Here is a 27967-nt window from a genome sequence, read left to right as displayed (position 1 = left end):
GGCGGAATGGAGGGGGCTTAGACCAAACACGGCAGTGGCAGTGCCGGGGGAGGGGGCGGTGGTCAAAAATAGCGCGGGGGGCTGGCGGCCTCGACGGCAGCGGAGGAACCGGGCCGAGGGACAAAGGCTAAGGTCAGCCGCAGTTCAAGACCATCTGTCTGCCAACGACTGGCGGCCGGACGCTGCGAGGGCACTGCTGGCCTGGAGGAGGGCGCGAGCCAGGAGAGGATGGGACGCAGCAGGGGGACGACACTCGGGCGCGCGGAGGCGTCCCGGGAGAGTTCTGGGGCCCGAGGCTCCGGCCTGTCCATCCGGGCAGGCGGATGTGGAGGGAGATGGGGACACGGGCCCCTCCACCCACGCGTCCATTGGGCGGCGCCGCCATCACTCTCTGGCCAGAACACCGCCTTCTCCTCCGCCGAGCACGGATCCCCTCCCCCGCCACTCTCCGCACCGCCCCGGCTTGGGAGCCTCTCATTGGACGGAGGGGCGGTCGATCCGCCTCGAGTCCGGTAGCTGATTGGACACCAGGCCTTCGGGCCGCCCCCGGCCTGCTTGGATTGGCTTGCTGCGCGTTGGCGCAACGGAAGAGGCGGCCCGCCGAGGGTGCGCTTCTGATCGGGCTGGACGGCCGCGGAGGCAGCGACGAGGGGTTCGGCGCTGGGGGGCTGGCTCGGGCGGCAGCGGTGGCTGCTGCGGATGGGAACGGGACGGCTCGGCGCGCCCATGGAACACCACGGCAGGGCCGCCGCCACCTCCGACTCATCGGCCCGGGAGCCGGCGCCCAGGGGGCCCGATGGGCGGCGGCGGGAGCCGCTGCGGCGCCGGGCGAGCAGCGCGTCGGCGCCCGCCGTTGGGGCCTCGGCCTTGGCGGACAGCGTAAGGCGGGAGCGGCCCGGCTCCTACAGCGGCGCTACCTCGGTCTCCCGCCAGCGCGTCGAAAGCCTCCGGAAGAAGCGGCCGCGTAAGTGCCCGGCGGGGCGTCCGAGCGGCTCGCCCTGCCCCCTTCCGGCCGGGCCGCCGTTTTTCCCGCGCGCCGGCGCAGGCACAGTGCCCCCGCACGGTGGTCCCAGGTTGGTGCGTGGGCTGGCACCCGGCTGGCGGCCTCGGGTCCAAACGCGGGGGTTTTGGGGTTCGGCCCCCGCCCGGCCCTCTCGCGCCGTGGTCTGCGCTTCCCGGTGGTCGGAATGGAGGGCCTTTCCCCAGGACCCTTCCTCCCTCTTTTTAGCTCCTTGGGCGTTCTTTGCTCGAGAGTCACATGATTTTATCCCCGAGAAGCCCTCTTTTGACTCATTTCCACCGCCCCTCTCTCCTCCTCCCCAAGCCTTTGAATCCCCAGTGTCTCTTTCCCGTGGGTTTCCAAAGAGCTGCGCTCCAAGACGTTAAACCCTTTCTATCTGGAGATTTCGGGCCTCCTGGAAAATGGTTAACTGCCCCCTGAGTTGTTGCAGGCCTAAAACTGGATTCTCTGTTCTCTGCACTCGGCTTTGGCTGCTTTTCTTCCCGTGGGAATTCGGGTCATCTCTCCCCCAGATTTCTCCTCTCTTTTCTGTCTATTTGCTGATGCTCACGATTCAGGACCGGAGAGCGTTCTGGGCGTTTTGGCTTTTTCTTTTGAGGGAACCTCGCCTAGGGAGTTGCACACGCTCTTTCCAGAGAATCGGTTTCTCCATTTTATCATCAGATTTCTTTTTCTGTGTTGTGATCTGGTCCAAATAGTTTCTCCCCTTTACAGGTCTTCAGGTCCTCTGTCTGGAAGTATCGGCTCTTGATGCTCTGTATGAGCTTTACAATATTGTGACATCTTACATACGGTTAGACTTTTTTTTGTTCTTGTTGCCAAGTTCGTATTTCGGGAAGTCATCTTGTTTTAAATGCAGATCATGAGAGTGAGAGAAAGTGTGTGAGGTCTTTATTGGGTAGTCTTGTACCTCAGCCCAAACACCCAGTTGCTTTAGCCTTATCTTCTGTGATTTGGATGATTAAATACTAAATGTAACCCTATTTTGCTATGAAAAGTTTGGGAGTTTTCAATTCTTTGGTTTTTTCCTATCTTCTTGAAAGAGATTTGGAAAACAGATTATCCACTCTCGACCTATACCATTTTTAGAGTCAGTTGTCTGATTTGTGTTTTATTTGAGAAGCACCTCATGTTTAAGCGGTGCAAAACATTTATTTCTTTATGGTTTTGTACTCCATCCTTACAGGCGGATGTAAATTCTAGAGATGCAGCAAATAAGATTCTCAGCCATCGAGTCAGCTGTTTGTTGCTGATGGCCACAGAGATTCTAAATAAGTATTGTAGTTTGGGTGTTTGCACGAGGCAGGCACTGTTTTTAAAATTATTTTAATTTTTAAGTTTTTTTTTCAGGTACTCGTCTAAGAGCTTTAATAACTCATTAGCCCTCATATCTCTGAGGTAGGTGGTAGTATTCCATTTTGTAGATGGGAAAACTGGGGCACATTTGCCTAGTGACGAATGGCTAGTGTGCGGTGGACTAGAAGTGTAAACTCAGGCATTCTAGCTTCATAGCCCCTGCTCTTGAGCTCTGTGCCTTACTGCATTATGTCCTATTAGCTCTTTCTTCATTGCTGTAAGATGAAGCATAGTCACTATCATCTTTTGTGTTTAAGGCTCTCTTACTTGAGCTGAAAATTTCTAGCTACTGTGGAAGTACTTCCAAATTTTGAGTATAAAAATGACCTTGAGAGTTAAAAATGCAGACTCTGGGTCCAGTTCTCTCTTTTTTGAATCAGAATCTGGAGAGGGTTCTAAGAAGCTGCATTTTTAACAAGCTCCTCCTATCATTCAGATATAGGTGACTCAGACTACTCTGAAAAACACTGGTTTAGACTGTCTGGGAGGTGGTGGTGGTGTATAACGGGGTTTTGAAACATCTTTTGAGGAACTAACAAATATTCATGGTGTAGGATTTATTTTTTTGTTTTGGTGTCTGGTGTTTGTTATGGTCCCCTTCCTTGTTTTCTCTGACTGACTGATAAATCATGAAAAGCCATCTCTCAGGTAATGAGACCTGCTAAAGAAATAAACAAGGTATTGTTCTTTCATTTGCTCTTTGCGTACTGTCCAGGGGTGCACCTGTGAGGTGGAGAGGCAGTGTGTAGACTGCTGAGCCCTCCAAGAATGTACTTTGGTTTTAACTTGGAGAGAATTCAATAAAGACTACATCTCTTTATATTTATTGATGGGAGAGTTGGGTGTGGCGTGGTACCACCTTTCTTTTGAGGCTAGAAACCTTATTCTGACATTATTACACTACTTGTCTAAAGGTAGAAGACTACTTGTCGTTTGAATGTAGAAGGAACTATTCAGTTATCTTAGGAATTCTTGTGGGCCCCAGTCCTGTTCTGCTGTACTTCTTCCCTGGAGCAGTATGATTCCCAAACTTGTCCCCATCTCACACTTTTTTTTATTTTTTTATTTTTAAAGATTTTATTTTTTTCCTTTTTTCTCCCCCAACCCCCCGGTACATAGCCGTATATTCTTCGTTGTGGGTCCTTCTAGTTGTGGCATGTGGGACGCTGCCCCAGTGTGGTTTGATGAGCAGTGCCATGTCTGTGCCCAGGATTCGAACCAACGAAACACTGGGCCGCCTGCAGCAGAGCGCGCGAACTTAACCACTCGGCCACGGGGCCAGTCCCCCAATCTCAGACTTAATGCATCACAGTCATTAGGGATGAGGCTAGCCCTGTGTTCTAAGAAGTTCTTCAGAAGTTTTAGATTAGGTGGAATATGCCTCAGAGGACTGAGAGAAATACCAAAGATTGGTTTAAATGGTGGAAACAAAGATGCTAATGATGGTAACATAGTGCTTACTTCTTTGTGTTAGACACTACACCAGATATTTCATAAACATCTCTTTTAAGTCTCACAATCACCCTGTGAGGTAGGTGTTTTTTATCCCCAGTTTCCTGATGAGGAAACAGGCTCAGGGAAATTGTCCTTTTGTCCAAGGGCGTATAGTGAGTTCGTAATGGAGCTGTGTTTTGATTCTGGGTGTCTGACTTCAGACCCAGTGTTCTTGACCTTCCCCATTCTGGTTAGGGGAAGGTACGTTCAGTATAATTCAGAGTAGTGGTTCTTATGTGGAATCGCTTAGAAGCTTAAAAAAAAAAAACTCAGGTCTGCAAAGGGGTTTAAGAACGTGCATCTTTTAATTTTTAAAATTTTATTGAGGCATGATTACATATAGTGGCCTTTTTTGTTTTTTAAAAGATTGGTACTGAGCTAACAACTGTTGCCAATCTTTTTTTTTTCTTTTCTGCTTTTTCTCCCCAAATCCCCCAGTACGTAGTTGTATATTTTAGTTGTAGGTCCTTCTAGTTGTGGCACGTGGGACGCCGCCTCAGCATGGCCTGATGAGCAGTGCCACGTCCACGCCCAGGATCTGAACTGGCGAAACCCTGGGCGGCTGAGGCAAAGCACGCGAACTTAACCACTTGGCCATGGGGCTGGCCAGGACATTTTTGACAAATGAATACACGCAGGTGACAAGAGAACATACATTTTAAGCAAGGACCGCAGATGTGCAGGAGGTATGGGAACCCTGGGATCGTAATTCTCCATGGCATGTGGGTGACAAGCTGGATTTTGAAGGTGACTCCCAGCCATGTAGCACGCCAGGGAGATCTTTGGGACGTGCTGATTTTGGACTCATGCCAATCATAGAATACCTTTAACCTCCATTAGTCTAGAAAATAAAACTTTTGTTTGTAGCTTGACCATCCTAACCTAGAAAATGGATTGCTTTCTCTTGGCTTTCAGGGGAGTGTCGGTGTTGGCAGAATGGAACTGGCGCTGGAGCCCTTTATCAGGTGCAGTGTTTCACATCTTCAGTTAGGGAATTGGGAAGGGCTGCCCACTAGGAGCTCAGGGAAAAAGTAGATTTCTGTTGCTTTGTACCCATTCTTGAGAGATGGAATGGGAGAGGATGCTTTTTAAGCTATTGTTATATCATCTTTAAATCTAAATGAAATCAAAGTAAATATGGGCCCTCATTTAGGAGGTATAACAAATATAAAGCATTAAGCAGGACCTAAAAATAGTCCAATTATGTAGCTGTGTAAAATGGTACAGTATATTATTTTAGGGTCCAATGTATGAATCATGAATTTAGATAATATGATTGTTCAGTGTTGGTATCCCTGCCCTCTATTTATCTGGGGAACAATAAGCAAGAAGAGATGTATGCTATTAAAAATATTTTGCTTCAGCACGTGTTAAAAGGAGAGAGAGTGAACAAGATAATAGACTGTAGGCTGTTGGAGAGGACTTCAGTAGGCAGTGAAAAGAATAGCTATTTTGATTGATCGTTTAAAAGAGCGATGATGGGGCTGGCCCCATGGCCGAGTGGTTAAGTTCGCGCTCTCCGATTCAGCGGCCCAGGGTTTGGATCCTGGGCGCGGACATGGCACTACTCAGTAGGTCACGTTGAGGCAGTGTCCCACATGCCACAACTAGAAGGACCCACAACAAAAAAAATATGCAACTGTGTACTGGGGGGATCTGGGGAGAAAAAAAGCAGGAAAAAAAAAAAAGATTGGCAGCAGTTGTTAGCTCAGGTGCCAATCTTCAAAAAAAAGAAAAGAGTGATGCTGTTCTTGGGGGTAAATTTATAACCTCGTGATCATTTTTCAGGTTCATAACTTGGGGTATCTTTATCTTCACACACTGTTCTTTCTCAGTTTATGTTCTTTCTCAGTTTAGTCAGTGAGACTGACTAGGATGTAAAAACACTTTTCTAAATACAGTCATGCCTCACTTAACAACGGGGATTTCTTCTGAGAAACTCATCATTAGGCAATCTTGTCGTTATGCGAACATCATAGAGTGTACTTACAGAAACCTAGATGGTATAGCCTAACTACACACGTAGGCTATATGGCACTAATCTTATGGGACCACCATCATGTATGTGGTCCATTGTTGACTAAAGTGTTGTTATGTGATGCATGACTGTAATGGCTTAAAGTTTAGTTTCTTTTTTTTTTTCTTTAAAGTTTTTATTTTTTTTCCTTTTCCCCCCCAAAGCCCCCCAGTACATAGTTGTGTATTCTTCGTTGTGGGTTCTTCTAGTTGTGGCATGTGGGACGTTGCCTCAGTGTGGTTTGATGAGCGGTGCCATGTCCGCGCCCAGATTCCAACCAACGAAACACTGGGCCGCCTGCAGCGGAGCGCATGAACTTAACCACTCGGCCATGGGGCCAGCCCCTTAAAGTTTAGTTTCTAAAAGTGAAAGCATCTTGCAGTTTTTTAGTAGTCTGTTAGGTTTTCTATGTTTATATTTTTTTCTCCTTTTTTTTTTTGAGGAAGATTAGCCCTGAGCTAACATCTGCTGCCAATCCTCCTCTTTTTGCTGAGGAAGCCTGGCCCAGAGCTAACATCTGTGCCCATCTTCCTCTACTTTATATGTGGGACGCCTACTGCAGTAAGGCTTGCCAAGCGGTGCTGTCTGTGCCCAGGATCTGAACTGGCGAAACCCTGGGCTGCCAAAGCAGAGTGCAAACTTAACCACTCTGCTATGGGGCTGGCCTCAGAGTTTGTAATATCTTAACCACATATGGTTTGATAAGATGTAGTTCATAATGTTAAAATTGAGCATACTCTTATAAACCGTATATTTTCCATTGGAAAGTATTTCACTTGTTGATTCCTGTTATGAGAGAGACATTGTGCTAATGATGATTTTACATAAATAATCTGTGAGGGAGGGTTTAAATTCTTTGTAGAAATTGTCCTAAGTCAAGTATAGATTGTCTAGACTGAGTACCTTGGAGGTCTTAATATCAGGAAATGTGCTAAGGGCTTCAAACAGACTAAAATATCTGAAAATTAATGGAAAGACTCACTAATTAGAAGTGGTAAACAGGTTTCCTTTGGTGAGATGGGAGGAATGTGATGGTATAGCAAAGTTCCTTTTTCCATGACTTCCCACCAGAAACACATAGTGTTTTAAATAAGAATTAGAAGGCTTATTCCAGTATTCATTATGTTATAGTATACAGGGTGGTCTCACAGTCAGTGGTAGGCATCTAAGCCCCTTTGGACAGGCTAAATGTTTAGAAATAACAGAGTTGTAGGGCTGAGACATTTGCCTCAGCCATTATCAGAGAGCATGTGTCTAATGGACCTTCCATGCCTCTCACTGCCCCCTAATTCTTGGATACATAGATGGTTGGATCAGTAGTATGAGAAAAATCCAAAAACCATTAAAGGCTATAACAAGGATATGAACTGAGCTATTCTCTTTGCTTAAGGCTCCTTATTTTTCCTTATATGTTGTCGATCCTCTTTATTTACTTAAAAAGTATGTGAATTTTATTGAACTGCTTTTTAATTTTATTTTCTTATCAACCCAAGAATATGTGTTCTGTGCTCCTACGTTTGTATAAATACTTGTTAAGAGATACTTGTTAAAGGATTTAAGAAATCTGGGTTTGAGTCTCACCTCTTCCTCTTCTTGCCTGTGACCATGGGCTCTTTTGCCCTTCAGTTTCTTAATCTGTAAAGTGGGATGATTATAGAATTTACCTTATATGGTTATTGTAAACATTAAACAAACTCATCAGTAAAGTGCCTAATATAATGCTTGGCTGTTAACAGATGGTCTTTGAAAACAATGGCCATATACTAATGTTTCAATTTTATAATCCAAGGAAAGGGGAGTAAGGCTTAATTTGCTTTCAGCTTTAGAAGATCTTCCACTGGTCTTAGATATATCCAGATCTTCAGATTCCAGTCCTCTTGATGTGATATGTTTGTTGGTAGAGTGCTGTCTCTCTCCTCTTTTCTATCCACAAGGTTGGCATCATCCTAAAGTTGATGGTTAAAGAATGGTGCCACTAGTAGGAAAATAGGAATTGAATCTCCTTGCTTCGATCATATCTAGCACTGTTGCTTTCTGAAGAGTGAAGAAACTTCTCTTATCTTCTAAATGCCAGGGACAGACTTCATGAATCATGCCAGGTTAGGTTAGGTGGTCACTGGGAATGGAATTTTTTTTGGTGTGAAAACATCAGGACCGTCCCTAGGGCTGAGGTGGAATGGTTGCTGGGGAGTCAGCCACAGTGTTTTTAGAATTGCATTGACATTGTTAGATTAACGTGGGGAGAATTGACATTTATTAGTATTTAATTTTCCTTGCTGGAACAGGATGCATCTTCCCATTGCTGTGTCTTTCAGTACACCATTTTAATAGCGATCATACATATTTAGTATTAGATTTATTTCTAAATATTTTATGGCTTTTGTTATACATGACATTTTTTCATGTGATTTTCTTGTTGGGTTTTGCTTATTAAATAGGAAAAGCTATTGGTATTTGTATATTTTTTTGTATCCAAATACTTATGAAAATTTTTTTATTCTGTTGGTTTGATTCTCTTAGTTTTTATTTTTTGGAATCTACTGAGATAATCATGATTTTTCTCCTTCAATTTACTGATGTAAGCAAGCCTCATTAATTGGAATTTCTAATGTGAAAACCATCCTTGCATTCCTGAGGAGACTGTTGGCCATGGCCAACATCCATGTGTTACACGTATTGCACAACTGGATTCTCCTGTTTAACGATTTAATGTTTTTGCATTTGTGTTGTGAGATACTTTTCTAGTTTTGATATCAGGTTAGAATGACTTGGGAATCTTTAGATTTTTCTGTGCCCAGAAGCTCTTAAAGGTTTGCCTGGAAACTGTTAGGGCTTGGTGCTTTTTCGTTGTTGTTTGGGTGGTAGACCTTTGACCTTTTAAAAAAATTTTTCAGTTCTTTTATTTCTGTGTTTTCTACTTAATTTTGAGCCACTTTTTGTACTTTTTTTTCTAGCTAATCCTCTGTTTAGTGTACATTTTAAACTTATTGTTATAAAATTGTATATTAGCTTATTTGTACAGTCTCTGGTTTTGTACTCTTTCATCTTTTTTTTCTTTTAAGAAAAGCTACATCTTCTCTTTTTTTCTTGGATACATGTACCAAAAATTTGTCTGTTTTAGTAGCTTTTTCAAAGCCTGATTTTTTTTTTTTTGGTGAGGAAGATTTGCTCTAACACCCTCCTCTTTTTTTGCTGGAGGAATGTTAGCCCTGAGCTAACATTTGTGCCAGTCTTCCTCTATTTTGTATGTGGGTTGCCACGACAGCATGGCTGATGAGTGGTGTAGATCTGCACCTGGGTTCCGAACCCCCAAACCCAGGCCACTGAAGTGGAGCGCACCAGACTTAACCAGCATGCCATGGGACCAGCCCCCAGCACCTGATTTTATTGATCACCTCTGTTGTGGCTTTGTTCACATGATGATGTTTTTCTAATTTTGTGACATCTTGCTTTCATCTTTAATAACTTCTGCTTATTTTGAGTCTGTTTTGTTCTTTTTCTAGCATTTCAAATTGTATGAGACATTTCCTTTTATTCAGGCTTTCTTGTTGAATACATTTGATAAACATTTTAGGTTAGAAATTTCCATTTGAGTGCCATCTTGGGTGTATCCTATTGGTTTTGATATATAGTGTTCTTATTGTCATTTTAAAATAAATTTTGTTTTGATTTCCTCTTTAATCTCAGAGTAATAGAAGTGGGTTTAAAAATTTCCAGGTGGATAATGCGTTTTTTTGGTCCATTGGCTTAGCTTCTAATTTTGAGGTGTTGTGGAAAGTAAATGTGGTTTGTTTTTGTTCTTTGGAATTTGAGGTTCTTGAAGCTAGTGCCATTAATTTTTGTGAAGGATTATGGGTATTTGAGAGGAAAGTGTATTTGGTTTTTTGATACAAAGTTATTTGTATTTAATAGATCCACCTTATTAGCTGTGATATTCAAATCATATGTATGCCTTTATTGTGTGTGTGTGCAAATTTCTGAGACCTGTGTCATTTCACACTGATTTTTAGACTTGTCAGTTTCTCCTTGTTTTTAATGTTTTTTGAAGTATGTGTCAGGATCATATCAATTACGCTTTTTAATGCATATGACAATTCTTTTTCTTTTCTTTCTTTTTTTTCCTTTTAGAAAGATTAGCCCTTAGCTAACATCTGCCGCCAGTACTCTTTTTTGCTGAGGAAGACTGGCCCTGAGTTAACATCCATGCCCATCTTCCTCTCCTTTATATGTGGGACTCCTGCCACAGTATGGCTTGAGGTGTACCTGGGATCCGAACTGGTGAACCCTGGGGCACTGAAGTGGAATGTGGGAACTTAACCACTGTGCCACCAGGCTGGCCCCTCTTTTTTTTTTCTTTCCTTTGGTAAGGAAGATTCACCCTGAGCTAACATCTGTTGCTAATCCTCCTCTTTATTTTTCACTTGAGGAAAATTAGCCCTGAGCTAATATCCATGCTAATTTTCCTCTACTTTGTATTTGGGATGCCTCCACAGCATGGCTGATGAGTGGAGTAGGCCTGCACTTGGATCGGAACCTGCGAACCCAGGCTGCCGAAGCAGAGCACATGGAACTTACTTGGCCATGGGGCTGGCCAGGACCATTTCTTTTTGTCCCCTTTTAATGCTTTTTGTTTGTTTGAGTTCTCTTTAGTCTGCTAGTATCGTATTTGCTTTCTTTTAACATTTGCTTGATACAGTGGAGTAACATTGTCCAGGCATTTATTTTGTTTAACCGAATTCAACTATATAAATGTGGCAAATCAGTTAAATAAATGGTGCCAGTGATTCTTCCCATTGATTTGGTCAGTGAATATATAATTTCAAGTAAGTGTGGGTATGAGAGTTGTGAATCTTATTTCCTTGGTAGATCACTGTTTGGAGGGGCACCTCTCATAGTTGTGAGCCTAATAGCCCCTATTAAATGCAACGCCGGTCTTGAAGCCCAAGGTTTGACTCTTACTACACCATGGTTCCTAAATGTAAGTCCGCTGCTGTGTCTGATGTGTCAGTCTCCAGTGAGTGCTTGAGATGTGGGTATGAGTACCTTTGTCTGAATGCCGTTTTCATCTTAAAGCTAGCAGCAATTCCTTATGATGGGACTCTGTTGTGGGTGTTTTACCATTTATTTACCTTCAATCTACTGAATTATCTTGTTTTAGACACATCTTTTTATATCAGCATAAAGTTGAACTTCCTCTTCAATCTGGAAGAGAAATTTGACCTGTTTGTGACTACTGATATGTTTACATTCATTCCTGTCATTTTTCGTTTTGTGTTTACCATTCTTATTTTCCTCTTTGTTTTTGAACTGATTTTTTTTTTCCTAGTTGTTCGAAGGTCATATGTTCATTTTTCTCTTCTTCTGGAGTTACATGTAAATTTTTAACACGTTTAAACCATCACTTCTTTATTCTTGTGTGGGATTAACCAGATCTATATCTTCCTTTCCCCAACTAGACAGAAATGCTCCTTGCTTTCCCCTCCCTTTCCTGTCTGTTCCCTCTTCGACTTCATTTGTTGAAATCATGGAAGTGTTTTGGTTCCAGATTGCTTATTTTTCTAGAAGTCGGCATATATTACTTCCTTTGTTTATCATTGTTTCTTACAGCTCCTATCTTCTTGAATCCTTTTTAAATTGAAGTGCATCGACTTACTATTTCAGAGGTCTTAGAGTAGTAAACGTTGAGCTGTTTCATGTGTGAAAGTTTCTTTTGCATTCCACTTGAAAGATGATTCAGCTGAATATGAATTTCAAAATCTTTTTCCTTATAACTTTGAAGTTAGTGCTCCATTGTCTTCTAGCATCTGTGTTGTTGATGAAAAGTCCCATTTTACCTTTACATGATTTATGTGTCTTTGTAGGAATTGACTTTTTTCCTTTGTAAGTTTTTAGGATTTCCTGAAATTTCAATAGGATGGGTCTGAGTCTCCCCTTTCTCCACTAATTGATTCTTTTTAACACTTAGTGGGTCTTTCAAGCCAATGGTTCGTGTTCTCCATCCCCCATCTCCCACAGAAAATTTCTAGAACTCACATAAGATAGATATTGGACTTTCTGGTTCTATATTCTGTATATCTACCTTGTCTTAATACTCCACAGGCATCTTGGGAGAATTCTGTTTCCTTTTCCATTTGTTTTTTCTGTGCGCATTTTTGTTGTCAAATGTATCTGTTGAGCTTTATTTTGGAAGTCAGTCTTTCTCTTTTATAAAAATGTCTTTATTGAGATATAATTTATGTACAATAAACTGCATCCTTTTGAAGTGTACAGTTCTATGCATTTTGACAGATATATACACCCACGAATCTCCTCCTTTGCCCCCAACGATCAAGATTTGAGTTACCACGGAAAGTTTTCTCCTGTCCCTGTGCAATCCTTCCCTCCTTCCCTCCCCCATGGTATGATCTGCGTTTTATCAGATGCAAAATGATTAGTTTCCTTTTTCTGGAGTTTCATATAAATGGAATGTTTTATGCCATTTTATGTGGAATTGCTGTTGTCTTGTCAGTGGATGCAGTGTCTGTTTACCTGTCAGGATGAATTGTAGGGGAGAGATGGGATATATGGCCAGATATAGGGGCTCCCCATTTCTTCTAGGTAACAGCAGCTAGGTGGGTGCCATTCTGATTCTTGGGCTCAAGTGTCTGTGCTCAGTGAAGACTTTCCCTCTATGGGAGTGGAGGTGGGATGTGGTTCTCAGTAGACGGAAGTGGCTGGCCTGTCCCGTTGCACCAAATGTATTTCCCCACAGATCACCCGTGACTGCTTCTGTTTCCCCACGGCAGCAACCACTATCTACAGCTTGGATAGAGTGCCTCTGTGCTCCCCCCACCCTTGTAGCTGCTCCCAGTTTTTTTAAGCATTCCTCTTTTGAGGGTTCTGAATAGTTGTTGCCTCCATCAACCTAGTTCTGCTGATAGTATCGCTTCTTGTTTCCCAGAATTATTTTAGAAAATAACATAATCTGTAACTGTAGTCATTTTTAGATTTAGGGTGGGAAGGGATGGCATGTATGTCTGTGCAGTCCATCTTGATCCAATCTCCTGAAGCCATTTTTTGGGAAAGATTTTTTGGAAACATATATTTTGGAACATCTGTTCTGTTGAAGTCCATTGAAACTTTCTTTTAGGATGTCAGGTTTTGAGAGAAATTGACCGCTGGAGCTTATATGTACTTAGGTTTGGGAATTTCCTCTATTCTCGTTTGAGTAGAAAACTAGAACTTTGAAAATTCTCAACGTTTCTTTTTTAAGCCCATGGAAAGGATGAAGATTTTCATTCTCAGTCTTCTTTTTTCAGAGCTGAGGTTCATGGGTAGTCATTTTATTGTTTTTTGTTATTTCATAGTGTAGTGTGGGCAGTATAAGAGGGTTGGGTTGGCTCAGTGTTCTGGTGCTTTTGTTTTTGAACTTTGTAGTTTCTTTTTTTTTTTTAAGATGTGCTTCCAAATCAGACAGAATCATATTTCTTCTCCCAAAAACCTTTTTCTTTATGTAGTCCTTGGAAACGTCAGGGTATGAAATAAGTTGCTGATCTACTAAGTATAAGTTTAATTTTCATAAAAAAGCTGCTTCTGACTTTTTTCTCTTCCTCTTTAGTTTTTCCATGGTTTGGCTTGGATATTGGTGGAACGTTGGTCAAGCTGGTTTATTTTGAACCCAAAGACATCACTGCTGAAGAAGAAGAGGAAGAAGTGGAAAGTCTTAAAAGCATTCGGAAGTACCTGACCTCCAATGTGGCTTATGGGTCCACGGGCATTCGGGACGTGCACCTGGAGCTGAAGGACCTGACTCTGTGTGGACGCAAAGGCAATCTGCACTTTATACGCTTTCCCACCCATGACATGCCTGCTTTTATTCAAATGGGCAGAGATAAAAACTTCTCGAGTCTCCACACTGTCTTTTGTGCTACTGGAGGTGGAGCGTACAAATTTGAGCAGGATTTTCGCACAGTATGCATTTTTTAGCTTATATACGATTTATGGTAATCTGATTGTTAAAAGTAATACCAATAGCAAATGGTGGAATCATTTCCATCTCTAATGGAATTTGAAATTTCTTGAGTCAAATTAAGATTAAATATAAATTAATGATAGTTAGGAGTTAGCCATGGAGACATTGTCGTATAGTTTACTTTTTGCCCAGTTCAGATGAGTTGATGAGAATCAGAACCACTAAAAGCATAGATAGCATTCTATTGTTCTTTGAGTATGAAAAAACAGTGAATCTGTGATAAGCAGAGTAAGGAACTACCTGTGGGGAACAACATCATTAAATCTTGAACAATGAGATTGAAAAATAATTTTTAAAAATTAGTGTCATTTCGTGTCATAAAATTGTTTCCAGTTTCGTCTACCACATAATTTTCTTGTCCCCCTCAGTTGTTTCTTGGCAAGTTTACTAATTAAAAAAACAAGGAACTCAGGTCCAAAGCAGTGGTTTCAGACCTCAGGGTTAGTAGGAGGTGGTCCACAGCAGAACCTCCTTTCCTCAAGTGCCTGCTGATGTGTTCTGTGCTGCACACTTGTTACAAGTCTGTGGATCATGTCTGGACACTAGCTGTGCCCACAGGCACTTGGTTTTGTCTTCATTCAGTGAACACGGCAAGACCTTGAGGCTGGGTCCTTTGAGGGTGGATGTGGGGGTAGGTGAGGGGGTTGACAAGTGAATTGGCTAGGACTCAGACCCTTAGGGTGCAGTATAGATTTAAAATAGCTCCACTGACCATGTTTTTAATGCCACCAATGAGAATATTGTTCCAAATATTCTGCCTTTGCCTGTTAGTCTGCATCCCCCACCCCAACCCATGTGTCATTGTATGGTTTGTGACCTTGTCCTCCTCCTCTGTCCTCTGTCTCCTGATTTTCTCCCATAACTGACCATAATCATAACATAAAATTGACATGAATTTTTCAACAAGGTTTTATACTCTGTTCTTGGATTTCTCTTGGTCGTTGGTTTTCAGTGGTTTCTTTTCCTATAAGTAAAGGGGGAGGTAGGCGGAGAGGAGGTTCCCCTCTTCTGTGAAAGCCTCATAGTGACCTCTGGATCACAGCTGAGAGGTAGAGGAGAAAACCTCTCTATTTTCAGGACTCATGTGGAACATACTTGAAAACCATTCAGGCTATTACCAGAGGTTCAGTGTCGTGTGGTAATCCAAGGAGAGGGTGCCTTAGGAGTTGGTTCTTAGGCTGTTGGGGTTTCTGATTTGTGTGCACCAGTGATGTCCTTGAAAACTATCAAATGAAATGCCTATCAAATCCTGTTTGTGCATTAGGAGTGACTAATATTTAATAAACCACAGTGAGATATTTTTAAAAATAATTGAGTTTAGGGGCTGGCCCTGTGGCTGAGTGGTTAAGTTGACGCGCTCCGCTGCAGGCGGCCCAGTGTTTCATTGGTTCGAATCCTGGGCGCAGACATGGCACTGCTCATCAAACCACGCTGAGGCAGTGTGCCACATACCACAACTAGAAGGACCCACAATGAAGACTATACAACTGTGTACTGGGGGGCTTTGGGGAGAAAAAGGAAAAAATAAAATATTTAAAAAAATAAGAAAAAAAAATAGTTGAGTTTACACTGTTTCTTTTTTAATGTGAATGAGATTTCCTCACATTATATTGAGTTTGCTTGTTGTTGCAAAACCTACATTCTGAGTAACTTGAGTTAGTGAAATTACCTGTGCATTCAGGCATCTCACTATAGCAGATAGGCTGGGATTCATTAGGAATAATAGCACAGCAGAACACTTCAGGATAATGTGAATTATGGGACGAATAAAAGGAGATACTGGTGTGACATACAATGACAGAAAATTATGTTGATTCCAATAGGCCACCAGTGTAAAACGATTTGACTTAGAAATGAAAATGCTGGCACTTGAGATTCAAGTGTCGGGAAGTGGGTATTGAATTCGTTGTGGCAGGGAGGGCATCAGCAGATGAAGTAAGGACAGTGATGAACACTTCAAGTGCTTGGGTTTGATCAGAGGAGTAACTTAATAGTCTTAATTAGGGATTAATTAAGGATTAAGACGAAGTTATCTGTTAACTTCTGTCTCTGCTGTGGATCAGAATAAATTGTAAATGTAATCAAACAGGAGTTGAATTAAAGGGGGAGAACTTGCAGGGCTAAACTCGGCTGTAAAGAGAAGTAGGTGCTTTAGGGGGTTGGGGCATCTTTACATTTGTCACATATATTGAATATACGTGCTTGTAAATGTTCACATGGGTTAGAAGTTCAGAGAGTAAAGCTTGGAAGTTTCTTTATATCATTGCTCCAGGGTCAGTACTGTTAAAAGTTTGTCTATCTGTTTAGTTTTTCTGTGCATGACTGTGTATGACATATACGTGTGCATATAAACATGGTTTTAAAAATAGGCGAATTAGATCGGATTGCATAAAATGTTTCTCAGCTTGCTTTTTTGACTAAAGAATGTCTTGGAGTTCTTCGCACTTCAATGCTAAATTGAATGAAGATCCTATCCTTTTCATTCTTAATTACTATACAGTGTTCCATAATATGAATAATAATTTAATCATTCCTTTATTAATTATTTAAATGGAATTAAGTTGATAATGTTTTAAATTTTGATACTTCTAAAATCCTCCCTTCTTCAGAGGCTGTAACCAGTTGAGATAGTGAAAAATCTTAGCTTCTCATTGGACACTTTCAGCCCTTTGGCTTCAGGCATTTAATAATACAGTGTGGCCTCCTTTGGTTGCTCCATAGCCTTGAATGGGGTCTTCCGGAAGGCAGATGTCAGAGTCCTTGCAGCTCCCGCTACGTGTCCCCAGGTGCTTGGATTTCTTGGAGTCTGCTTTCTGACAGGGCTGTGAGCTCAGCTCCGTTCCCGCCTCATGGGCCCTGTGAGCAGACATTGCGTTTTCTGTTTGGGTTTCTGGCACATTTCTCCAGCTGCTGCAGTGCTTTGTGGCTGGAGTGTATTTGGGTCTGTGGGACTAGGAGTCTGTCTTGTCAGCCCATCCCTGTGTTTTTTGTCCCCAGATCTATTCTGTAAAGCATGCATAAAAAATACACATCGTGAGCACTTTTATGGTTTGTTTAATGTAGAAGGATGCCTTATTAAATGAGGTTTTTATTTCTGTTTGGCTTGTTGAAAAATCTGAATACATTTTTATTTCATTACAGATAGGTGATCTTCAGCTTTGCAAGCTTGATGAACTAGATTGCTTAGTAAAAGGAATTTTATACATTGACTCAGTTGGATTCAATGGACGGTCACAATGCTATTACTTTGAAAACCCTGCTGATTCTGAAAAATGTCAGAAGTTACCGTTTGATTTGAAAAATCCATACCCTCTGCTTCTGGTGAACATTGGCTCTGGGGTTAGCATCTTAGCGGTATATTCCAAAGATAATTACAAGCGGGTCACGGGTACCAGGTAGGTCTTTTATATAAAGGTCATTGTTTATTCTTGAAATCATAATGGGTTAAAACTGAGTTTTCAGGTATTGCATATAAGTACACCTTCAAGAACCTGTTAAAATTGTGTGGAAGGTATAAATTTTTTCTGGGATTATGCAGACAGATGTTTTCTCTTTGAAAATTCTAATTTCATGACCTACTTTTATTTAATTTCTATTGCTCAGTACTTCATTACCATAGTTTCATAAAATATCAGCACATTCATTGAGTCCATGGTCCTGCCCTCAGATAGTGTATGGTGTGCGTATACCATAAAGTAACCAAAGCTACTAGGTAACATCTATAAGGAAAAGGCAAGGCAAGATCCCAGCTTTGAAACTGGCCTAGATTTTATATTACATGTACACACACGCACAGCAAGGGGCTGGTGTGAGATCTGGAAGTTGAGATACTGAGCAATAGAAAAGTGATTGGGAGAGGGTGGTCTGAAAGGAGAATTAGATGGCAGATGAGAATGAATATGTTTTAGTTTAAAGATCAGAGATCACTTTAGGAAAAACAAGGAGCTGGGGATTGGGATAAACAAGTTTTTTCAAAACAGGTGTGAGTTAAAGAATGAGGAGTAATTTTGGGGGAGAAAACACATTAATGGAGGAGTTCTGGTGGGGTCGGGGGCTGCTGAGCCAGGGTGACAAGCTGCCTGGATGAGGATGACTCCGGGCATGGGCTTGGAGAGAGCAAGAGAGGAGGTGCCAGCATGGCCCTGGGTGCGTCGGGCTGCTCTGCCCCTGGGGCTGCTTGTACTCAGCAGATGACCAGACTGCGTAGGGAGGTGGGCCCTGTGTTTTGCCACTTTGCTTGTTGGCTCACATCTCTGTATTATTAAGGTGTCTCTTAGGCACCCGTTTTTGTCTTTCAAATACTTGTCCTACCAGTGGCATCTGCATGATTGGGTTCAGGCTAGAGTGGATTGATACATGAACATAGTTTTGAGTTCATAAATATTACTTTCCTATTCTTATTTTAAAAAATGTTATAATACTATATTGTTTGTTTTTAATCAGTCTTGGAGGAGGAACTTTTTTTGGTCTCTGCTGTCTTCTTACTGGCTGTACCACTTTTGAAGAAGCTCTTGAAATGGCATCTCGTGGTGATAGCACCAAAGTGGATAAACTAGTGCGAGACATTTATGGAGGGGACTATGAGAGGTTTGGACTGCCAGGCTGGGCTGTGGCTTCAAGGTAAGGGGTCGTGTGTGTTCTCAGAAATAAAGGAATAAAATATAAAATATTTTTCCTTTTAAACAGCTTTACATACTATGAAGTCACATGTTTAAAGTGTATAACATAATGACTTCTAGTGTATTTACAGAGTTGTGCAACCATCACCAGGATCACTTGCAGAAGATTTTCATCATCCCAGAAGAAATCATCTGTCTATTAGCCGTCATTCCCCATTCCCCCACCCCTAGGCCCTGGTAAACACTAATCTATTTTCTGTCTCTTTAGATTTGCCTATTCTGAACACTTCATATAAATGGTATCATACAATATGTGATTTTTGTGACTGGCTTCTTTCACTTAGCATAATGTTTTCAAGGTTCATCCATGTTGTAGCATGAATCAGTACTTTGTTCTTTTTCACTGCTGAATAATATTCCATTGTGTGGATATACAACCTTTTATTTATCCATTTATCAGTTGGTAAACATTTGGGTTGTTTGAACTTTTTGGTTATTGCGAATAATGCTGCTATGAGCATTCACGTACAAGTCTTTGTGTGGACATGTGTTTTTAATTCTCTTGGGTATATACGTAGGAGTAGAATTGCTGGATCATATGGCAACTCTGTGTCTAATCTTTTGAGGAACTACCAGACTGTCTTCCAAACCGGCTGTACCATTTCACAATCCCCCCAGCAATATATAAGGGTTTAAATTTCCTTACATCCTTGCCAATGCCTGTTATTGTCTGTCTTTTTGGTTGTAACTGCTTTAATAGGTGTACAGTAATCTCATTATGGTTTTGATTTGCATTTCCCTAATGACTAATGACGTTGAACATCTTTTTGTGTACTTATTGGTTGTCTACCTATCTGCTTTGGAAAAATGTCTGTTCAAGTCTTTTGTTCATTTTTTAGTTATCTTTTTATTATTGAGTTGTAGGAATTTTTATGTGTTCTGGATACAAGTCCTTTGTCAGATATGTAATTTGCAAATATTTTCTCCCGTTCCCTTGGTTGTCTTTTGACTTCCTTGATAGTGTCCTTTGCAGCATAGAAGTCTTAAATTTTTATGAAGTCCATCTTATCTGTTGTCTCTTTCATAATTTGTGCTTTTGGTGTGACGTGTAAGAAATCATTGCCTAACCTAAGATCATGAAGATTTGCTTCTGTATTTTCTTCTAAGAGTTTTTTTTCTTTTTAAGGAAGATTGGCCCTGAGCTAACATCCGCTACTAATCCTCCTCTTTTTGCTGAGGAAGATTGGCCCTTAGCTAACATCTGTGCCCATCTTCCTCTATTTGATATGTGGCACACCTACCACAGCATGGCTTCATAAGCAGATTGTAGGTCCGTGCCCATGATCCGAATCAGTGAACCCTGGGCTGCCCAAGTGGAGTATGCAAACTTAAATGCTACGCCACTGGGCCAGCCCCCATCTTCTAAGAGTTTTATCGTTTTAGCTCTTACATTTAGGTCTGTGATCCATTTTGAGTTAATTTTTGTATATGGTGTGAGGTAGAGGTCCAAATTCATTCTTTTGCGTATGGATATACAGTTCTCCCAGCACCATTTCTTGAATAGACTGTTCTTTCCCCATTGGATTCTCTTGGCCCTTTGGTTGAAAATCAGTTGACCATAAATGTATGGGTTTATTTCTGGACTCTCAGTTCTGTTCCATTGATCTAAATGTATGATTATCATTATGCCAACCATGCTACATTGATTACTTTAGCTTTGTACTAAGTTTTGAAATTCGGAAGTGTGAATCTTCTAGCTTGTTCTTCAAGATTGTTTTGGCTGGTCAGAGTCCCTTGACTTTCCATATGAATTTTAGGATCAAGCTGGTCAATATCTGCAAAGAAAGGTGACAGATTTTGGTAGGGGTTATGTTGAATGTGTATATCATTTTGGGGAGTACTGCATCTTAACATTATTGTCTTCTGATCCAAGAAGTTGGAGTCTCTTTCCACTGATTTAGATCTTTGCTTTCTTTCACCAATGTTGTGTAGTTTTCAGTGTACAAGTGTTACACTTTTGTTAAATATATCCCTGAGCATTTTATTCTCTTTGATGCTACTGTAAATGGAATTGTTTTCTTAAGTTTGTTTCCAGACTGTTTGGAAAAACAGTTGTTTTTTGTGTATTGGGGCATGTGGGTTTTAATAATAGAAAAGGCACTCATAGATACGTGCTTGTTTACTAATTGTAGGCACTTTGTAAATGCTGTAGATTTTATTTTCTATGTGTACAGCATTGTCTCACTGGTAATAACTTCCTTTTCTGATTGGTTGGGTTTCTGTTCTGATCACGGTTGTTAACGTAGCCTTTCTGCTGGTCAGCTACTTTGAAGTGCTTCTAGGGAAATCTGCAACTCTGAAGTAGTTTACTCGACTCAGCTGTCTGCACTTTGCTCTGATAAGCAGCTTACCAGCTGTGGAAGTGACATTCGGCTGAGTGGAACAGCTGTGCAGTGGGGCTGCGGCGCTAACAGAGGTGTCTTCCTGGACCTTTCCCTGGTCTCAGAAGGCTCAGTGGTGCCTTACAGTGGATCTGATGAGATCCTACTGAATGTTCAAACTATCTGGTAGTAAGGTTAGATTTCAGTGGAAACCACAGGGAAAACTATTTGCTCATTCAGAACGCTTGAGGGTTCTCTTTGAAGCTGCATTTCTTTCTCTTCGAGCAGATGCTCTGTTATTTTGTAATAAAAAGTTTGAAGATTTGAACACTGTCGCCCTACAAGGTCACTTTTATCTTAGTAAAGTACCATTCAAATTCTGTTGAGCTGTATTGCCTTTGGTTAAGCAACTTTTTTCTTTTTCCATCACAGCTTTGGAAACATGATGAGCAAGGAGAAGCGAGAGGCCGTCAGTAAAGAGGACCTCGCCAGAGCGACTTTGATCACCATCACCAACAACATTGGCTCAATAGCAAGAATGTGTGCCCTTAATGAAGTAAGGGAACATGGGTTTCTTTAGTTGCTCTGAGGAAAATACGGAACTTACTAAGTAGGCCCCACCTTGTGTACAACATGTGTCTTCTTCAGAGAGTGCCTAAATGTAGTCATATGTAGTAGAGTTTCTTTCATTGACGAAGTTCATACTCTTCACATGTGGATTAATCTTACTGAAGATAAACACTGCTACTATCTAGAAGTAGAGGAAGGTAGGAAGGTAGCCAGTGTACCAGATGACGGGACTATTGGGTGGTGGTGATGGATAGCGATGCTGAATCTAGACTCCGTGCTCATCATGGGGCTGTTGAGTCCCTGGGAAGGAATCCAGAGGAAGTCTCTGAAGCTGGGAGAAGACTGAGCGGGCCGAGGAGTGACCCCCGTCTGCCCCCTCCACCGCAGCAGAGCTGTGTCTTCGTGCTTTCAGCTTCTTTACAGTGCTGCCTTGTAGCATTCAGGTCAAGCAGCATTGTACAGGGCTATGAAAGAACCAAGAATGGCCGTCCGCTGGGTAGCCAGTTGGTGCAGCTTTATAGCTTATCCTATTTATACATGTTTGTTTAAAATTATTCTTTTAAATAGATAATACAGGCATGTGGCTTAAAAATGAAACCTCAAAAAGTATGAAAGGATTGTCTCATTGTTAAAAAGATACTGTATCAGCATCAGTAATTAAAAAGAATCTTCATTTGAATATGTTAACAGTACTCTTTTCTTTATTGCATGTTCCCTTTCCTGTGCCAGTGTATTTTAAGATTTTAGTTGGTGTATGTACCATTTCATATTTTTACTTAAATGTAAATTTGATGGCTGTATATTTGATTTCTTTTCACATCATAAGTCATTCACATAGAGCTGGGCATTTGGTTGCTTGCCAGTGATAGCTCTGTGCTAAAGTGTTTTTAAGTGTGAAGCTATTCCTTGGTTGAATTTTATTCTTGATAAGGAACTTACTCAGGAGTGAGACTCTCATCTAAAGAATATGACCGTGCTTATGAATCCTGACTGGTATTGCCAAGGTGCTTTGCACAAGGGCTGCGCCAGTTCAGATCATCTTTAACAAGGAATGAATGGGTCAGTTTTACCACAGCTTGACTAACTTGGTGGGTGGAACTTCAGTTAGTTGTTTTGCTAACTTTTAATATGTCTAAAATTTTACTTACTTTGATCAGTAGTGAGGTTGAATTTTTTTCTGTGGTATTTCTTGTATAATTTGCCTATTTGTGTCACTTTCCTTCTTTGAATTTGGTCTTACTATCTTTTTTCACTTATCTGTATGAAACTTATTTAATAGTTATTATTTGTCATATTTAATACAAATGTTGTTCCTAATTTGTTTTCTTCTGTGACATTTTCTGGCATGCTTTGAAGTGGGTCAGAGTTGTGTGGGGATCAAATTTACATAGCCCTGGATCAGCTGGATTAAATGTAAACACTTTTTTTTGATCAGCAGTCAACTTGCTGCTAAAAACTATGCACATGGTGCTCTGTTTGGGGTAGCTTTTACGAGAGAACAGAAATTAAGATGAAAACTAATTGCCTTTTTTTGATGTGCTCAGAACATTAACCAGGTGATATTTGTTGGAAATTTCTTGAGAATTAATACGATCGCTATGCGGCTTTTGGCATATGCTTTGGATTATTGGTCCAAGGGACAGTTGAAAGCACTTTTTTCGGAACATGAGGTAAGTGGGTTTCTTGTGGTATGTGACATATATAACAGGCGTGCAGTTCACACTTTTTGGCACTTGGAATAGAGGTGAAATGGGCGCAGCACTTCTTTTTTTTTTTTTTTAAGATTTTCTTTTTCCTTTTTCTCCCAAAGCCCCCTGGTACATAGGTGTACTTTTAGTTGTGGGTCCTTCTAGTTGTGGCATGAGGGATGCCGCCTCAGCATGGCTTGATGAGCGGTGGCATGTCCGTGCCCAGGATCTGAACTGGTGAAACCCTGGGCCGCTGAAGCAGAATGTGTGAACTTAACCCCTTGGCCATGGGGCGGCCCCTCAGTGCTTCTTAATTATTTTCATAATTGTGTGGTATGGGGTTTAACATTGATTGTAATGTTCAAAAGCTATTTCTTTCTTGATTTAATGCAGGGTAGATTTTTGGTTCATTTGTGAGCTTCAGCAATTTTAAAGAAAAAAGTCTTGAAGAACATTCAGCTGTATTTCTGATGCCATATTCTTTTCTGAGCCATTCTGTATGTTTTTCCCATTGTGCTTTGTAAGTGCACTTACTCTGGGCTCTGCTTTTTTCATTTTTTGATGTCAGTTTTTATGTATTGATATAGTTCATTTAAGATGTATGTTCTAAAAACAAATAGATCAGTAAAAAACATTCCGGGACTAGAACCACCCTATGACAAGAACTTACACCTAGACAGACTAGGAATGACAAATAGAAAAGAATCATTGAATTCTCCACCTGAGAGCGTGTTTCCAAAAGTGCCTTTCCGTTTTTCCAGTTTAGGGGAAGAATAGAATCAGAGCTCTGGAAGGGGCTCTCTTTCCTCCTTGGTTGTGGGGCAGTTGAACTATTTCAAGTTTTGTTGGATTTTCGATAGTGTTATCATGAACATCTTTCAGTGTGCATATTTACTTTAACAGTGTTTTTATGAATTGACGTAAATCAAAGTAGGATTCTAAGTGCTATAAAGAAAGATTGCTTTTTCCTTTAAAGTTGCACTTTGGTTTTCCTTTTAAGTTGCTTGAGTTCACAGTTAAAACCCAGACTGCACAAATTCCCCATATCCAAAACCTTAAAGTTTGTCATCTAACTTTTCTTTTTACTTCTACTGTTATTACTAAATTGGCACTCAGTTATCAAGTTTCTTACACCTTTTATATACATCTTGCCTTTTGTGATCTTTGACTTGTTTTATTTTGCTTTATATTAGAATAAAAAGAAACCCTGTGTAGTGTTGTATTTTAGTATAACTTTGCTCCTGCTGAATTTCTCCTCTTGTCGAACCTTTTCCTAGGCAGAACATAGAGGTCAATTTCTTAGGCTACCTTTTTTTTTTTAAATTTGTATCTTCATATCGTAACAGTTATAATATGAACCCTTCATGAAATTTTGTTCTTAGATTTTGCCATTCTTATTGCCTGCTGACTTCATTTTCCTCTCTAGTTGGCCCTGCTGGTCCATTTGCCTCTGTTTTCCATTTACATTAGGCCTTTGACTCTAGTGTTGATTTCTGCATTTGTGGAACTTTGATTATTTTAGGCCAAATCTTGATATATTCTCCTGCCTCACATAGTTATAGTCAGTTTAACCATTGATGTGAAAGCTTTGTGTGGATTTTTCTCAAGCTTTTCTCTTTCATCCTTCTCTCAGACTAGCACTTTGTAGCTTGTCATAGCCTCTATTTTGTACTTGATAGTAGGTTTTGGGTCTTCAGTGGAACTCAATATAATGGTTAAGTTTATCTCTTCCTTTTTTGTTGTAAAATGAAACACAGGTGTAGAAAACCACATAAAGTGTATAGCTATTAGAAAATGAACACCCTTGAGTCTGTCCTCTGACTGTGGCTGGGGATTCCTGATTGCTGAGTCTTCCTCAGCTGTGTCTCTCCTACAGTTTCTGGCCTCTTCTCATAACACAGATCTGTGTGACTGCCTGTTTTTTTGTTTTTGTTTTTGTTTTTTTTGAGGAAGATTAGCTCTGAGCTAACATCTGCTGCTAATCCTCCTCTTTTTGCTGAGGAAGACTGGCCCTGAGCTAACATCCATGACCATCTTCCTCTCCTTTATACGTGGGACGCCTGCCACAGCATGGCTTGCCAAGCGGTGCCATGTCCGCACCCGAGATCCGAACCGGCAAACCCCGGGCCGCCGAAGCAGAACGTGCTCACTTAACTGCTGCATCACCGGGTGGCCCCAGTGACTGCCTGTTTTTGAAAACCAAGAATAGAGTGAAAGGTCTGGCTTCAGCCTCTCTGTTGTGTGGCCCCGTGTTTCTTGGAGAAACTTTTGGGAAATAAAGTGGACCTTAGTTATTTATGATATTGCAGAGACTGTAGTGCGTTCTTCTGAGCCCACAAGCAAGGCTTTCAGGATCTTTCCATATTCTTTTCTCAGTCATTTCTGTCTGTCTTAAAGTACTTTACTGTCCAGTCTTATCCTTTGGAGACTGATGCCTCTGTATCATTGTAGGAATCCTCTCAGATTCCTGCTGGCAGTCTTTTTCTGCCACTGAGGATTTTGTCTCATTTTCTCTTATATTTAATCCTTGTTTTTGGGTTAGCATGTCTTGGTTTTTGGTTCCTGGTTGCATTTGACCTTGACTGGTTACTTGTGGAGATGGTCTGCATTGGCCTCTTCAGCTGCTGTTGCGGTCTCATGCCTGTGCCCTCTGCCAGTGCTTCCCTGACCGCCACCCTGTGCTGGCTCCAGACATCCAGTTACTTCCTGGGTGCGGCTGCTCGGCTGCCTGGGGTGCCTCAGCCTGGCACATTCTGTATGGAAGCCCCCTCCTTGCTGTCCACATCTCTTGTTCCTATGTCCCTGTTCTCAGGGGTGGTATCACCAGACGCATGGAAGGGACCTAAATCTTCCTGCTGCCCTCAGCCCCTTCTTGCTCTCCGTTCCACCCCCAGCCCAGTCAGGCCCCCGTCCTCTGTGACCTTCCCACTCCCCCGCTTCTCCTGCTTCGATGCACTTCATGTTCCATCTCCCCTTTATTGTTTAGTTGTCTGGAAGTGCTCCAGGCCTCTGCTGGTTCTCACCATCTCATTCCCTGGGAGACAGCCCAGGTACCGTCTCTTCCCAGAGGTACCTGGGCCGCTGCAGGCCTCATGGCACCTGTAGCTCCTGCTGTGCGTTTTGATCTGACAGGCCAAAGTCTTGTCGTCTTGTTGTATATCCAACCCTCCTCTCCAGCCCTGGAGCTCCTCACAGCTTCTCTGCTCCCAGGCTGGCCTCGGGCTGAGCAAAATAGGTGCTCAGGAAATGGGTGTCAGGAACTAAGCAGTGTTGGCTTTAACACTAGTAATCATATCTATGGTAATTTAAATAATTCTAAGGAAAATTGCTCTTATTTTTCATGTATTTTTTTTTCAGGGTTATTTTGGAGCCGTTGGAGCACTCCTTGAGCTGTTGAAGATCCCCTGATCGTTACCTGGGGAGGGGTTCCTGGAACCTTCCACAATGGGATCTGTGGACTTTTGTTTTTTAAGAGACTCAGTTTTATAATTGTGTGCTGCCTGAATCAAAGCAAGAAAGGACAAGTGTATTTTTTTTAAGTCATCAAGATAAATCCTTAAAAATTCAATCTAAACTAGTAACCAGTAAGGAAAGATGCATATAAAAAGTGGACCACGTCCGTGGCAGTGGGGACTTGCTGTATTTCACTTGCTCTTCAGTATAGCTTTGTTAAACCTGCGTGTATTTTGAAATTCAGCATCACTCACTGGAGCCACTTGAGGGGAGAGCTGTTCTGTGTTCCGCTGACTGTAGTTTTGTGTCCTGTTGAACTTGCTAAATATAAGGCGAGCTGCTGTGTGTTACCATCTAGCCGCAGTTTCGTCCATATGGCCTTGGAGATCATCTGTGCATTAACTCTGCTGTCATTTAGCCTTTGTGTGAACCTTTGTAAAAACATGTTTTATTTCAAGGTTCTGCGAACTGAATTGTGCAGGTTAATTCTGTACCTGTAACTTTGACAATTGAGCAGCTTTTGGAAGGGCAGTTCTGGGTCACTTTACACTGTAAATCCTGGAAAGGTCTGTTTGGAAAGACAGGACTTCTCCCCAGGGCAGAATTTTCTCAGGTAGTGGGGGGATTCTTGACCTGATGGAAGTAAGCTGGTACGAAAAGCACAATCTGGAAGACTAAAACCAGACAAAAAGGGCTGCTGGAGTGGACGTCTTTTCAGGGAACGGGGAGAATCTGGTTATACTTTCAGGCCAGTAGAAAGCGAGGAGTTGAGATGGGTACTGATTAACTCGTGGGGAGCAGGGCGGGTTCTCGCGAGAGCCTTCCTCTCCCACTTCTGGTCTTCCTACCTGCCGGAAACTGCCTGGTCTGAAAAGGCTGCTTTGAGGAGAGAGGTTTATAGATGGAGTCTTGGTAGAGAGTGACTTTGAACCTCCTCTTTCTGCTGTGCAGAATAATTGATGTAAAAAAAACCTTCCCCTTGGAGATAGAGCAACGTTTGTCTTATTTTGTGTATTGTTTGGTGCCTGCCTCACTGTTGAAGGCAGTGAAGGGTTTGTATAAAGCAGCCTTTGAAATAGAAGGAAACCCTAAGGCTTCCAGCCTCCTGGCGCCGCTTGGTTTCAGGCGAAGCGCGGACACCAGACCTGCAGGGAAGGTTCCAAGGGAGGAAGGGCGCAGGAGGGGCTGGGGCACAGCGCGCCACTCCTAGGTCGGCTCGGCTCCCTCGACGCCTGCGCTGGGGGCCGCGTGGGGGCAGCAGAGGCGCGTGGCCTAGGCTGCCTTCCAGGAAGGGAGCGGCCATTTCCCGAGGGCGATCGCAGGCGCTTTTGGGCTGTGGGTCCTGCTGGCCTTGCGC

General features: G+C 41.9%; 1 protein-coding gene and 1 non-coding gene across 2 annotated transcripts; both read left to right on the top strand.

Annotated features, from left to right (window-relative positions):
* Positions 1 to 106: 106 nt before the first annotated feature.
* On the top strand, positions 107 to 27594 carry PANK2 (pantothenate kinase 2). The gene is given in 9 exon segments (XM_001915990.6): positions 107 to 397; positions 400 to 449; positions 451 to 964; positions 13486 to 13838; positions 17041 to 17294; positions 18343 to 18519; positions 21332 to 21455; positions 23014 to 23139; positions 26515 to 27594. Coding segments are annotated over 9 exon segments (1818 nt in total). The 5' UTR covers positions 107 to 228; the 3' UTR covers positions 26566 to 27594.
* Positions 21870 to 21947, top strand: MIR103 (microRNA mir-103). The gene has a single exon (NR_032982.1). It is a non-coding gene; the product is annotated as a microRNA mir-103 (primary transcript).
* Positions 27595 to 27967: the final 373 nt, after the last annotated feature.

The sequence above is a fragment of the Equus caballus genome, chromosome 22 (assembly GCF_041296265.1).
Source record: "Equus caballus isolate H_3958 breed thoroughbred chromosome 22, TB-T2T, whole genome shotgun sequence".
NCBI classification, from domain to species: domain Eukaryota; kingdom Metazoa; phylum Chordata; class Mammalia; order Perissodactyla; family Equidae; genus Equus; species Equus caballus.
The sequence above is the reverse complement of the archived record's forward strand: the minus strand, read 5'-3'. Positions and strand labels throughout refer to the sequence as shown.